At 43.6% G+C, this 15,324-nt stretch overlaps 1 protein-coding gene across 3 annotated transcripts in view; it reads left to right on the top strand.

Annotated features, from left to right (window-relative positions):
* The window catches only part of SRGAP2 (SLIT-ROBO Rho GTPase activating protein 2), a 324,371-nt gene that overhangs the window by 284,982 nt on the left and 24,065 nt on the right, over positions 1 to 15,324 (top strand). For all 3 annotated transcript variants that reach the window (XM_006834068.1, XM_006834067.1, XM_006834069.1), the window contains exons 13-16: positions 1,709 to 1,769; positions 7,951 to 8,028; positions 8,947 to 9,081; positions 10,375 to 10,480. In XM_006834068.1, coding sequence (XP_006834131.1) covers positions 1,709 to 1,769; positions 7,951 to 8,028; positions 8,947 to 9,081; positions 10,375 to 10,480 — 380 coding nt within the window. The remainder of the gene's footprint in view (positions 1 to 1,708; positions 1,770 to 7,950; positions 8,029 to 8,946; positions 9,082 to 10,374; positions 10,481 to 15,324) is intronic.

Here is a 15,324-nt window from a genome sequence, read left to right as displayed (position 1 = left end):
AAACTCAATAATTTGAGCAGCGTTTCACAACAAAATGGCAGAGCAAAAATTAACATTGGGAAGGCTTGCTTCTTTGCTTAGTATCAGTTATGCCCAGCACACCCCCTGAAGCTCCTCTTGGTTCATTCTTCTGCCTTCAATGATTATTAATTGAGCACCCACTATGTGAGAGGTATCTTGACAGCCAGGGACATAGATAGTGTTTGAACTGGTGACAAATGGAAATATTTCTATCCACACAATTAATTAACATCGCTGTAAGGCCTGTAGTAGGGGAATCTGATTTTTGTGATGCCTGAAAAAGGGTCCTTGTGCATCGATATTAACACTGAGACCCAAAGGCTTCCTAGGAATCAGCCAAGGGAAGAGAGGGAACTACTGGATTAGGAGAGCATTCCAGCATCTGGGGCAAGTCGTTCTTAACCTGCTTGTATATAAGCTTGAGGCAGTGGAGAACTACCTTGAGGAACAGAAAGGAGGTCAGTGTGGCTGTAACCCGGAGATGGGAGGGCACAATGAGAGACAAAGGCAGAATCCTGAACAGGCAAAGTTATGTAACGAAAGCATTTGGAAGTCTTTGAAAGATTTTAACTTAGAGAGTTGTTGTTGTTGTTAGGTGCTGTCGAGTCAGTTTGGACCCATAGAGACCCTGTAAAGGTTTCCGAGGAGCAGCTGGTGAGCTTAAACGCCGACCTTGTGGTTCAAACCAACTTTGCAGTCCAGCGCATTAACCCACAGCACCACACCAGGATTCCACCCTAGCAAGTACATGATAAGAAATACATAGAAAAAGATTACCCAACCAATATATGAGGGAAGAAAAACATGGATTGGAGGGGATAGCAAGAAAGGGACTAGGAAACAGTGATTGAGATCTTGGTGACTTTGACTGGGTGGTGGCAGTAATGTTACAGAAAATTGTGAATGGATTTAAAAGACAAATGGACAGAATGTATTGATTGGTTGGGTGGCCAAGGGTAGGAAGCTGGTTCGGAATGAAAAATAATTCACTCAGTTTACCACAGGGTTTAAGGCATGTGTGTGGCATTACAAGTAGATGGTAGTATACATGCGTATCTTGTTTTAGTGCACTTTGCAGATACAGCTTTTTTTTTTTTTTTTTTAAACAAACTGAAGGATTGTGACAACCCTGCCCTGAGCCAGCCTATCATTGGTGCTGGTTTTCCAACATGTGCTTACGTCATGTTTCTGTGCCACCTTTCGGCAGTTGTCACCATATTTCATAATGCTACCATGTAGCGCTGTAGGATAAGCGCTGGACAGCTAACGGTAAGGTGGGTGGTTCAGATTCATCAGGTGCTCTTTAGAAGTCCTATACATGGTCACTATGAATCGAAACCAACTTGACAGCACTTAACAACAACAACATATTGTACAACGTATTGTATATTTAATAGATTATAGGGTAGCATAAACGTAACTTTTATATGTACTGGGAAACCAAAAACTTCATGTGGCTTGAGTTTTTTGTGATATTTACTGTGTTGTGGTGGTCTGGAACCTAACCCACAGTATTTCTGAATTCTGCCTCTATTGCTCAGGAGCTTGGAGGATAGGCCCAATGCTTCTTCATGGACTGGCCACTGATCCAGCTGAGACAACTTTCACATAGCCTGGCCCATTTTCTTTGCCCCTGGGTCATCCATGCTTGGAGATTCTAATGTTCTGGTTCTCTTTGGCTTTTCAGGATTCCAGCCAGGCAATTCCTCTGGTGGTAGAAAGCTGTATCCGGTTCATCAGCAGACACGGTAAGCAGAATTGCAGCCTTGCCCATATTTGTACAAAGATTGGGAAGAACATCTAGGAGTTTTTTGTAGAGTAAGCATAAAGGTAGACTTTCCCATCCTGCTGTTCAGAAAAGGAATAAAATCTTCTTTGTTCATATAGTGTTTGCCATTTTAGAAAGGCCACACCCAGACATTGAGACAGTCGATGTTTTGACCTAAAATGCCTGAGCCACTTACCACCTTCCCTTTTCTAGCTTGAGAGTGAGTTCTAAATTACAGCTGTCAAGTGAGTGAGTACAGTTGGCACTATGTGGCAGCAATAGATTTGTCATTACTCACTGTCTTTGTGTGTGTAGGTGTCTCCCGCTGCACGGCCTTGACCCTTTTATAACAATTGACTTTTTACACCAGACTGGCTTGAAACAGTTCCTTGTCTAATGTCGCGTTGATTCCTAATAGCATTCTGTCTTTGTTCTGATTTGGTCTCACTCGATTCAGCCTCCCCAAGCACTCAGTTTGTAACTGGGCATCAGAAATTGTTTGCAGGACTGGCTCCTTCACATACTTGAGTCAAGTCACGCTGTCTTCTGCTTGCACAAAGCTGAATCTTATAAACTCCATCCCACACTGGCTACCGGTCTGGATGAATAGAATTTGAAGGATGGAGATAAAATGCCAGAGAATTGATTTTTTCCAAGTATCAGAGTATTTAGAAAAGCCAAAGATATCTTAGATGGAGCTGTGGAGCTACTAGGAATTGGGCATCAGAAATTGTTTTTGATACTGCCCTGCCTGGTAATAGGAAAAGGGGCAGGGTGACTTCCCTGGAATTAGGAAGTATGCAGATGGTTGCTAGTCTGAATTCAGAGGAAACCATTCTCTCTCTCCCCTTCGCCCCTTGCCTTCATCTTTCCTTAGGAGTTGGGACATTGCTTGGTTTCCTTTTTGGAATAGCAATGATTTTAATATGTTTTCAGCTTATCTCATCAGCTACCGTTTTTTAACCTTATCTCTATTCACTTGAAATAACAACATTGTATATCACTATTGGATCATCAAACAAATATTTATCAAGCCTTGATCCATACTGGATACCATGCATTATGATGCAGTTGGGAGAAAATAAATAAGCATGTGAGCAGTTAAGTAAGAAGAGATAAGCTATAGTAATTCAGAATAGCAGTATAAGAAATTTCACAAGATAGTAATGATGAATGGTCAAGAAGTTGGAAAAGAGAAGTCCAAATATAGTCCAGGGGAGGAAGAATTACTTGTGCCTAAAGAACAGTAGAAAGAAGAGAATTGGACTTCCTGTTTATTGATCTATGCATTTCATTCATACATTTATTCATTCAAAAACCAAATATTGTCTATTGTGCTCCAAGAAAACATTTCTGCCTTCATGGACTTGACATTCTTCTGCAGGACAGATAAATGCAATCAATTTGATTAGTCAGTAAATAAACAAATTAATATGCCCCATGTCAGATGTTGGTGAGCATCATGCAGGAAAATAAAACTGGGTAAAGGAAATGGAGGAGGAAAACAGTTTTAGATGGATTGGGAAGAGACTTCTCCTAAGAAGGTGGTGTTTGAGCAGATTCCTGCAGTCAGCAAATGAAGGAGTGAGCTCCATGGATATGTGGGGAACAGTGTTTGGTGGATAAGGAACCTCAAGGGCAGAGACCCTAAACAGGGAGTGTACTCTGCTTGGGCAAGGAACAGCAGACATGAGGCCAGGGTGACTGGAACAGAGTGGGTACTAAAGAGAATGACAGGAGATAAAGCTGGAGGCCAGACTCACAGGGCTACGCTGACTGCTGTTGGGCAACGTGAATGCTTGGGTTTCATTCTGAGTTAAATGGGAAGATATTGGAGAATTGGAATTGGGAGTGGTCTTTGTAGAGAGAGGATCCATGCTGCTGCACAGAAGTGAGAACAGCAACAAGGTGGACAGTTAGGAGGCTGCGCAGCCCTCGGACAATTGGCCGGTGGCTTGGACCAGGGACTTAGCCACGGAGGAAGTGAGACTTGAATCTACCTTGTACCTGTACAGGCACAGAACATGAGGAGACAAAAATGCACCCCATAGTAGCCACTTAGAAACATTTGTTTAGCTAAATTGAAATCCGCCCCCTACCCCCAAATAGGAGTTCAGGGTATTCTGAACTTCCTAAAAATGATGGTTAAAATTTTGTTGTATTTAATGGTGCCAGGTCCACAAGCTTTGTCAACTTCAAAAGGATCCATGGCCCACAAAATGCTAGAAATTTTCACAGTCTTGCTATCTTCATAACCTCTGAAATGTAGGCATGATGGGTCCCCATTGTATATAGGTGAGAAAGTGGAAACTCATCTGTACATGGAAGATCAGGATGACCCAGGAAGACTTACAGAAAGGGAAGGGATATGAGGAACAACATGATTTTAAACATCAAAACTTTTTCATGAGGAAGGAGAATAAAGCAATGTGAGCGGGCTGTAATTGCTGTAGCAGTCATTTCAAACATTCTCTGGAAGAACAACTTTTGGCTATAACTGGATTCAGTGCAAAATGGAAAGGGTTTGTGCCATTTTCAAATAACTTATCCAAGTAGGATAAGTTTTATGTGTTTACATTGCAGTGTGCACTAGGAAAAAGGTGTGTGTGTGTGTGTGTGTGTGTGTGTGTGTGTGTGTGTGTGTGTAATGTTGGTCAGATGAGAGAGTGAGAACTGACCTATATTATAATAAAAAAAAAACAACTGGTTTTCCTCTTTACTCTCTGGAAACTGACACTTCATTTATTTGTGTTCTGGCTTTCTGAATCTTCACATTAGGTGCTCTAAAACTTCAGCTGTTCAGCAAGAACACACAGTGGTCCTTCTAAAGCAAAGGGTCTTTTTTATGTTTTTAAACCTTTTTACCATTGATTTTTGTTGCTAAGAATTCACACAGTAGCTAACAATTTTCTACACTTAAAATTCTTTGATATCAATTAAATTCTTTGAGTTTTGCAGCCATTGTTACCCTCCTTTTCCAGATTGTTCCTCTCCATGAATATGAACTCACTAGGTTCTTGAGGGGAAATGGAAGTCAGACCAAAAGAGAGCCTGCTGCCTGAGTTCCATTTAGCTCGTCTGATTTCTTTTTATCCTGGGCCCATGGCTCATGGATGCTTTTCTTAATGGACTGATCTACCAAGAAATTTAAGAAAAGAGAAAAAAAGAAAAGCTCTTTTCTCACCAAGTTGGAACAGTGGGCTTGACTGACTAGAACACCCAGTAGAGTAACCCCTGAGGTAACATTTCCTGCATTTTTGACAAGTCACTGAGTATGTGGCTATTTCTCTGTGAACACTTGCTGTGTCTATTCTGTGTTTGAGCGCATTATCTGATTGTTACATCCCATTGGTAACTAATATGATACTATTACATCGGTACTAATGGGTTTGTAACGTTCTAGAGATTTCCACAGAGGAGCAGGCAACTCCAGTCCTATTACAAGTCTGGCGATTATATTTCCCCTGCTTACTTCTTAATGTTGTTTCAATTGGATTTCAGTATTTCAGTCCTGGGCTACATGATTTACCTCCAAAGGACTAGCTGATAGAACCCAGCTGCCACCTCACCAAGATAGCAGCTCCAAAACAGTGGGGGAAAATTTAGCATTATTATATTTTATCTTCCTAAAAATAATTTTATTATAGATTTCTCTGACTTGTCAAGGTTTTAAAGGATTGTACCTATAAGTGGGCTTTTGACAGAATGCCCAAGATGGAGACACAGGGCTCCTGAGAGAACCAGTAGGGCATGATATGATATGATCAGAGATGCTAGTTCAATCCAGCCCCCAGGCCCAGTGGGTAGATTTCTTACTGTGTGTAGTGTCTCTGTAACCAGATCCTTGTTCAAATCCAGTGATCCACACAAGTGTGGTTTCAATCCTATCCTGGAGTGGGCCACCAGGCATGAGGGGCAAGTACAGGCTTGCAACGTGAAGGCCTGGGTTTGAGTCCTGGTTCTAGTTCTTAACATCTGTTTAATTCAAGACTGGTCATAACTCATCTAGAAAAGGACCACCCTTGCTTCACAGGGCTCTTGTGAGAATCATATGGCTGGTTTCTGTGAAAGCATTTGTTAGCAGCAAAGCACTATACAAGCTTTATTTTTGTTTGTTTTCCTGTTGTTAATAGATAGATAGATAGATAGGTAGGTAGGTAGATAGATAGATAGATAGATAGTTAGATAGTTAGATAGATTTATATATAAGACCAAATTTAAATTTAAAGGATAAAAGAGTCAAAGATAAAGGGAAACCAAGTTACTGAAAGTAAAACATCCAGAAGGGAATTGTTGAAACTATTAAACCATGGTGCAAAATATAACCAATGTTACTAAACAATATGGACTGTTGTTGTTAAGCACTGTTGAGTTGGTTCTGACTCATAGCAACCCTGTATAGGGTTTTCGAGGAGCAGCCACTGGGTTTGAACCACCAACATTGCAGTTAGCAGTCCAGTACTTATCCTACCACACTACACCAGGACTGGAAACCTAATTTGCTGTGCAAACTTTCACTGAAAACCTAATAAAATGCTATTTAAAACATACACACATACACACACACAGGGGCCTCAAAAACTTAGTAGAAAAATCCCATTATCTTTTAATTCCATTTTTCCATAAATTTTTTAAACCCCCTTGTCTAAAACTAAACATTTGCCAATGTAACATTTTTCTACATGTACATTTCAATGACACTGAAAACTTTTATCATGTTGTACAATTACCACCCACTCTCTGTTTCCAAATTATTCCAAAAAGTTAATGCCCCTATACAAAAACACTGTCTTCTCCCCTGCCCCTAAGTAACTACTATAAACCTTGGTACAGTCACCTACTATAGATATTTCCTATAAGTGGGATCATACAATATTTGTCCTTTGATTTATTTCACTCAGCATGATGTTTTCAGTATTCATCCACAACATAACATGTGTCAGAACTGAGAATGTTAAAAGCAACGCAAAAAACGTCACCCATGCTTCAAAACCATATGTGTCCTTCTTGTTAAATAGGGGCCTAACAGTTGCTTCTTGGAAACCCAGTACAGGGTCACTATGAGTCGGAATTGACTCGATGGCACTTAACAACAACAACTCTCTGTTAGGTTTTCTGGTTTGGTTTTTTTCCTTTTTGGCTGAATCATACTCCACTGTATGTATTTACCATGTTTTGCTTATCCATTCATGTACTGATGGACACTTGGGTTGTGTCTTCCTTTTGTCTGTTGTCTGCCAACAGCGCTGTTGTCAATATGGGTGTGCAAGTTTCTGCTTGTGTTTTTGTCTTCAGTTCTTTGGGGTATATAACTAAGAACGTACATTTATTACAATATTTCTATGAGTTCTGGTGTGGCGCTGTGGATTAATGCACTCGATTGTAAGGTTGGTTTGACAAAGTTCGACTGTTCAAACTCACCAGTCGCTCTTTGGAAACCCTATACAGGATTGCTATGAATCGGAACCGACTCGGCGGCACTTAACAACAACAAGACCTAAAAAGACATGGTTTTCATGTATGTTATCATAGGATAGCTTTCACGCATCTTTTTCTTTGGGTGACAACTGTAGTCAAGGGCCAATGCCTAGCACAATGCCAGACAGTAATATCTGTTGACTGATCACCTGTACGTTTCCGACTTTTCTCATTAAATGTTGAAAGCATTGTCCCTTAGAACTGTCAGAGCGTGTTGAAACTATTAGAGAGGTAATTATAGAACAGCCTCTAGAATTATTCAGACCTTTGGAAACTTCTGATGATTTCTAGTTTCTTGCCTGCCATGCTTAGTGGGTCCCATTTTGACCCTGGGTGATAAGAATGTGTCAGGGGTCCTTTGCCCCACTTGGCAGACGGGAACAGAGAGGCAAAGACAAGGGCCGCAGTTTGCCTCATGTTAGAAGGGAATTCAGAGTTAGAAGGGAATTCAGGTGTAAACTTCCTGCCTTTAAATCGCTGACTGTATGCTCTCTTAGGCTAATAAAAGTCAGCTCAGGGATTTCCCCAACCTCCTTGCATACACTTTTGCCTTTTGTCCTGAAGAAGAGAGGAACCAGATCCCTTGAGTGTTTAAGTACACACTGGCTGGGGGAGAACTTGGAGCTGGATTTGTGAATTTACTTTGTCTCTGTCTTAATTATTTTTCCCTATCTGTTCTCCAGGACTACAGCATGAAGGAATTTTCCGGGTGTCAGGATCCCAGGTGGAAGTAAATGACATCAAAAACGCCTTTGAAAGAGGTGAGGAAACAGCCTTGAAGATACGCCCGAAATGTTTGCTCTGACCCCCCTTCACTCCCCTTGTATTAACTCCACACTTTCTCCCCTGAGAAGCACCCAGAGATTAGCAAGCTAGCTTGCCTCTCTCTTGAGTCAGGGCACCTGCTCCCTTGTAGACACTGGCCCCTCGCCTATGCAAGGAGAAACCACCAGGCATATCCCAGTTCCACCCTTCCTTTCTCAGGCCCCATTCATCCTGCCTTCTCCTACTATGATCTACCGAAACCCAAGAAGTTAACTATGATAGCTGGGCGGTTTATGGCTTCATCCGGAACCCTCGGTGGCAGTTAATATCAAGGCTAATGCGCCTGTTCATTGTAGCCCATTTATTATCTTGTGGGCAATTAAGGTAATGGGCAAGCTTTGGCAATTTCCGTCACTGTAATGGATATATATAGTTTCAATTTGAGGTTGGTCCTATCATTAAATCTAATTACATCTGATATGAAATTTTCCATAGGGAGCCCTGGCATGATTGTTCTCCTGTAAGTAGGTATCTTGTTGTAGGCCAGGAGAGCTATTCTCCCTGGCCTCATTTTCCTTCCCCAGGGGCGCAGTCCCAACCTAGTTTCATGATTCTTGTGAGAGAGGCAGATGCCATGTCCCATCCCCATCCCATAGGGAATGTCCCTGAGCTAATCTGACATAAAAGAGTTTTTACTGATGAACTGTCTGGTCCTGGGGGCACTGAGCTTGAACTGCCTTTGCTTTATCTGGTCCTTGGTCCACCCCACATGTAGCCACCCTGCTGGACAGAGAGCAGATGGACCAGGACTAGGACACAGATAGCTACTCCTCCCTCACCACTGCCGCCTCAACTTGGGTATTTTTGCCTTTCTCAACTCTGTCTTTCCATTTTGGGGGGTTGTTTATTCCCAGGAGAGGACCCCCTGGCTGGAGACCAGAACGACCATGACATGGATTCTATAGCTGGCGTCCTGAAGCTTTACTTCCGGGGGCTGGAGCACCCCCTCTTTCCCAAGGACATCTTCCACGACTTGATCGCCTGCGTCAGTATGTATTAATTTGACCTCAGACTGGATTCTGGGCAGAGCTCTGGAAACTTCTCACCAAACTCTATGTTGTTGTTGTTGTTGTTGTTAACTGCTGTCAAGTTGGTTCCAACTCATAATGGCCCTGGAGAGAGTTTCCAAGGAACGGCTGGTGGGTTCAAGCCACCAACCTTGTGGCTAGCAGTCCAGTGCTTATCCTACAGCGCCACACCAGGACTTCTCTGGTGTCTTTGTTTCTCGTAGGCTTTTTGGTAGTTTTCCCTTTTCCCTACTGAAATTTCTCCTCCTCTACACTTGTTCATCCTTTAGTGAGAGAGGAGGTACAACTTTTAAGTAATGTTCTAGAATCACAACCTTGTACCCAGGTTGACGTTCCACTTTGACTCAGTTTATGGCCTGAGTGACGATTCCTTAGTTACTCCCAGGGAGAAGGATGTGTGAGCATTCAGAAGCCTAACTCTCTTGTTTCATTACTTATTGGAAATGTGGATAATTAAATATGTGCATCTCTCTGGCCAGGTCTTTTTCCACAGCTCAGCCTAGGTAAAGTACCTTAAGTTGGTACTTAAGTAACTTAAGGGTTACTGAGGCAGTTCAAGATAACTTGTTTACCCGGGTGTCCCCTTGAGATGTGCTTTTGCTTTGAATCTGCCCTTCACAGTTCTTTTTCACATAAAAGCACTGCAGAAAAATGATAATGTCCATGTGGCAAAGTAGGGAGGTGGGGAGGCTGTCTTGGTGGAGGCACAGACTGAAGACCATACCTGTGATTAGCATGTCTGCAGCACACCCATCAGGAAACTACTGGTCTTCTTCCCACTTGTCATTACTTACACAGGGACCTGCTGTCTCCTGCCTTTAGCCACATTCTGCCCACCCTCACTGTAGAAAGGGGAGGGGATGATGAGCCAGGCTTATCCTGAGGATGAGATGACGCATGTAGAACAGACAGGACAGGACCTGCATAGCCTCTCCCTCCCCAGAGATTGACCCTCCAACACTGATGGTTGAGTGACCCATAGCAGGTTTATGGACAGTTCCTTGTCTGTGGTTGTTTAAATAAAAGGGAGTAGGTGGGGTGGGGAACATCCCAGCCCCTGCTGTACCCATGGGTATACCTTATGTCTTACATTGCTAATGTCTAGAGCTCAGCATGTGCCCACCACAGAAGTCCCAACAAGATCATGGGGATGGAGCCCTTTCACTGTGTGTGTGTGTGTGTGTGTGGAACTTCTGACCCTGATTCCCTGGGTCTTAGCCACAGTGGAGGATAACATGGGCTTTCTTCTTTCAGCAATGGACAACCTGCAGGAGAGAGCGCAGCACATCCGTAAAGCCCTCCTGGTCCTGCCCAAAACCACTCTCATCATCATGAGATACCTCTTTGCCTTCCTCAATCAGTAAGTAGCTTTTCCAGTGAGCGCTGGCTTTGGCTAGGACCTTTGTCTGTTCATTTATCCTGACAACTTTATATTGAACACTTATGACTGTTTGTGCAAGGCCTGCTGGAAGAATTCTAAGCTGGAAGAATACACTGGTAAATAAGAGATGAAATCCCTGACGTAATTTAGCGTATGTTACAGGACAGGAGACAGATAATAACAGATATGTCTGGTGATAAGTGCTTTAAAGAAGGATAAGGAAGGGAATAGAGAATGCGGAGCCTGAATTGGGGCAAGAGGTGAAAGAATGAGAGCTTCTTGAAGCTGGGGCAGTCAGAAAAGGCCTCTCTGAAAAGTATCTGAGCTGCAGCCTAAATGAAGTGAAAGGAAGAACCATAGGGGCAGAGGGTTAGCGTAATGAGTTTAGATTCTGGAAGCGATTGGAAGGTTTTAAGCTAAAGAATGTTGTGATCTAATTTATATACTTGTATGTATGTGTGTGTTTTGTTAAGTGCTGATGAACTGTCTGGTCCTGGGGGCACTGAGCCTGAACTGCCTTTGCTTTATCTGGTCCTTGGTCCACCCTACATGTAGCCACCCTGCTGGACAGAGAGCAGATGGACCAGGACTAGGACACAGATAGCTACTCCTCCCTCACCACTGCTGCCTCAACTTGGGTTCTGACTCAGAAACTCTGTATAAGATTTCTGAGGCTTTAAATCTTCACGGGAGCAGAAAACCTCAAACTGCAGACCTCGTGGTTCACAGTCCTGTGCTTGTTATATGGAGCCACTGCATTTTACACACACATACACACACACACACACACACATACATATTTACTGCTAAACAACCATGCAGCTACTTTGTGGACTTCTTGTGTGTTGCTGTAGGATCAGCACTGGGTTGCAAACCACGAGGTCGGCAATCAAACCCACCTCCTGCTCCCCGGAAACCTCCATACAGGGTCACTCTGAGTTAGAACTGACTCCACGGCACTTAACAAAAATAAAACATCCGCTTTGTGGAGAATTTACTGGGAAGGTTTGGGAGGAGAAGCAGGGAGACTCTGCGGAGGTTTTGTATTGGCTCTCCCAATGTGCTGTGACTTAGACTGGGGTGGTGCTGATGGAGATGATGAGGAACGATCATGTTGGGGTCTATTTGGGCATAGCATTGACATAACACAATGATGGGTTAGATGTAGAGTAGGAGGAAAGAGAGCAATTAAGGTTGACTTAATTTTAAATTTTTGGCATGAGCAACAAGTAAATAATGAAGCCATGTACCAGATGTGCAGGAAGGAATCAAGACAAATCACTACAATGTGGACAGGCTCCCAGAGCTACCTGCTAGATGTTCAAGTGGAGATTCTAAGTAGGCAGTTGAACATAGGAATCTAGCCCTCAAGAAAGGAGCTTGGAGTGGGATCATTCTTGTGTTGGTGATATTACCTGAGTTACCAGCCGTGCCTTAGACTTTTCTAGGGCATACATGCTGTTGTTTAATCCCATTGCTGGCTTTACCGAGCCACAGAGGTCCTGGCTCTGCAGACTGTCTGCTTTACATAGCTGGGTCTGCTCCTTGAATAACCTAGACCCCAACTCAGCACTTCAATTGCTTTTGAGTTTAAAACCCCTAATGGCTAACACAGAGTCCTGATCTAACACTGTGGGATAAACATTGTGGAAGAAATGATGCATTTGAGTTAAGATGTTGGAAAAGAAGTATTGAAAGTACCATGGCCTGCCAGAAGAACAAACCAATCTGTGTTGGAAGATGTTGGAAGAAGTACAGCTCCTTAGAAGCCAGGATGACCAGACTTCATCTCTCATAATACGGACATATTATCAGGAGGGATCAGTCCCTGGAAAGGACATCATGCTTGGTAAAGTAGAGAGTCAGTGAAAAAAAGAGGAAGACCCCCAGCGTGATGGATTGGCACAGTGACAGCAGCAGTGGGCTCAAGCATAGCATTTGTGAAGCTGGTTCAGGACTGGACAGTGGTTCTTTCTGTTGTACTTAAGGTTGCTCTGAGTTGACAGAGCCTAACAACAGCAGCTAACTACAAGGTCAGAGAATCAAACCCACCAGCTACTCCAGGGTAGAGAAATGAGGCTGTCTACTCCCATCAAGATTTATAGATCCCTATGAGTTGGAATCAACTCAGTGATAATAGGTGTGGTTATTTGGTTTAAGGGTTAGCACAGACTGTTCACATGCAGCCCGGTTTAGGCTGATGTAATTAATCTTACTTAGTTGGTATCTCGGGGATCTCCTCAGACACTAGCCCTTGTCTCCTTTCATTGACCAATCTCTGGCCTCGAAGTGAGCTCAGTCTGTTCCCCCTGACCAAGAAGGAAGCAGTGGGTGAGAGAGGCAGGGAGCTCCTGGAAGTTACTGTGTGTATAAACACCATGGCCTGATTCTTCTCCCATCTTCATCTGCTAAAAGGAGTATAGAGGAGGCACTGCAGGAAGGAAAATACAGAGGAGACTGCCTGTTGGAGCTATAGCAGCGAAAATCAGGTAGGGTACACTCCGGTGAGAAGGGAGGAGGACCTCATGAAGGAAGAGCTCATAGAACAACTCCAGAGCGCCGGATCTACCATAAGATCCAGGAAATCAGATTCCAGCACTCGCAAGTGAAAAAAATCACGATATTAAGGAAAATACAGCAAGTTAGCAATATGGAGATGGACTCTCTCAGCGACTGCCCCACCCTAGCAGAGTTTAGAGGGCAGGGCTAAAGCCAGTCTGGCTCAGAAAACCATGCTAAAAGTGGTGCAGAGGCATCTGCAAAAAAAAAAAAAGAGAGAGAGAGAGACGTGGGAAACTACACATTTCTCCCTCTTTCTCTCCCTGTTTTTCTCCCTGTCCAACCTTAATTGCTCAGCCCGGACATCAGGCAGGACAGTTTTCCCACTCTACAGAGAGAGGGAGCTTGGTGGTGACTTATGACATCACCCGCAGAGCCACAGATTCAAAAGTTTCCCCAGCAGGACCCCTCACGTCAGTGCACCATGGAGTAGGTTCTGACTCCAGATAACACTGTGCAGGGTTTCCTGGGCTGTGGATCTGAGCGGGAGCAAAGCACCTTTCTCTCCTGGTGCAGCTGGTGGTTTCAAGCTGCTGCCCTTGCAGTCCGTGGCCGCTGCACTGCCCGAGCTCCCTGCACAGGACCAATTCAAAGCAATCTGTAAAACCACAGCATAACAGGACTCAACCATCCCGAGAATTGCGCTGTGCACACACAGATATCTAACTGACCTTCAGAGACGAAAACAGTGGACAATCTTTCTTCCATTAACTCCCCAATATCTATCTGCGCAACTCTACTGTATTGACTAGAGGAGGGGCCTAAGAGAGTGGACACCCCCACCCCCTGCTGGAGGCTTCTAATTGCACACACACTGACGGTGTAGCTCAGGACAGTCTACCACAGCTTCATTTCTGTTCTAAAGTGGTGATTTTTGTGTATGCATTTATATTACTTCTGCTTTTGGTCCTTTTGATCACACATCTTCCCTGGAGGTGGAAGCTTTTTCTCCTTACATTACCCAAGAAGAGACAGCAATTGTGGCCAGATAGCCAAGCTATAAACACACCCCATAATATTTCACCACTGAGACAAGAGCCAACAACACCCGCTAAACATTACATGCGAAAAAGGAAGCCTATTTCCTGATCATATTCACGAGACACCCAGTAAGCTTAACAACAAACAATAAACATTCACTTAAGCTTTAAAAATAAAACAAAACCACATAGCTATCATGATGAATAAAAAAATCAACAATCAATATCGAAACACGTTCAAAAACAGAAGCGAGTAGCTGAGACAAATGAACTGGAGACAGACAAAGGCTTTATAGAGGAGGAAGAACAGGTTTTGGATACGCCTGAGAAAGAATTTAGAAGCATGATATGGAAACAAATTCAACTGCTCCGAAAAGGAAGGGAAATACAATAGAGCAAGCGTTGTGTAGAGCTGGAGAGGGCAGCCATTGTGGAAGAAAACCTAGGGATGGTAACAGTTCAAATGATTATTTTTGTTTCATTTTACTTTTTTTTTTCTCATTAAAAAAAGATTTGCTCATTAGTGTTCCACTGGGTGGGGGAAAAAAATCATTTGCTGCTCCCCAGGAGCAGTGATCATCACAGCATTTCTTAAGATAATAAACTAAAGATGGGCCACAGTGTAGACACGACCATCTCCCTGGGAGAGTGCCAGGTGGTAACGTGCATCACTAATAGGTATAGCAGTAGATTTAGCACGTAGCTCCCGATGGAGACTGCCTGGGTCCAGACCTTCAGGACTCTTCTTTGTTGCTCTGAGTTCTGGGTGTGCATGTGCTCTACTCTTCTCTAGCTTTTCTCGAGTTGAATCCATCCATAGCTTCAAGGAACCTGACTGAAAAGAAAAAGCCTGTCCAGCAGGCCCTGTTAACAATTCATCTGTCATAGCATTGATGCTAAATATCTACTGCTGTGTATGCAACAGCTTCAAACAGTAAGCATTTATTAGCTCACAGTCTCTGTGGGTTGGGAATCCAGGGTCGCTTAGCTGGGGCTCAAGGCCTCATAAGCTTGTGGTGAGAGTGTTAACTAGGGCTGTCGTCTCATCTGAAAGCTTGACAGGAAGAGGATCCGCTTCCAAGCTGCCTCACATGGTTGTTGGCAGGATTCTGTTCCTATAGTTGGTGGACTGAGGACCTCCATTCCTATTGACTATGAGGCAGAGGCTTCATTCAGCTCCTCAGCACGTGGGCCCCTGCATAGAGCTGCTCACAGCATGGCAACTGGCTTCCCTCAGAGCTACCTAATCTCAGAATGATAGCCCAGCCACCCCACTGCATTCCA

The sequence above is a fragment of the Chrysochloris asiatica genome, unplaced genomic scaffold (genome assembly GCF_000296735.1).
Source record: "Chrysochloris asiatica unplaced genomic scaffold, ChrAsi1.0 scaffold00009, whole genome shotgun sequence".
Classification (NCBI taxonomy): Eukaryota; Metazoa; Chordata; class Mammalia; order Afrosoricida; family Chrysochloridae; genus Chrysochloris; species Chrysochloris asiatica.
The sequence above is the reverse complement of the archived record's forward strand: the minus strand, read 5'-3'. Positions and strand labels throughout refer to the sequence as shown.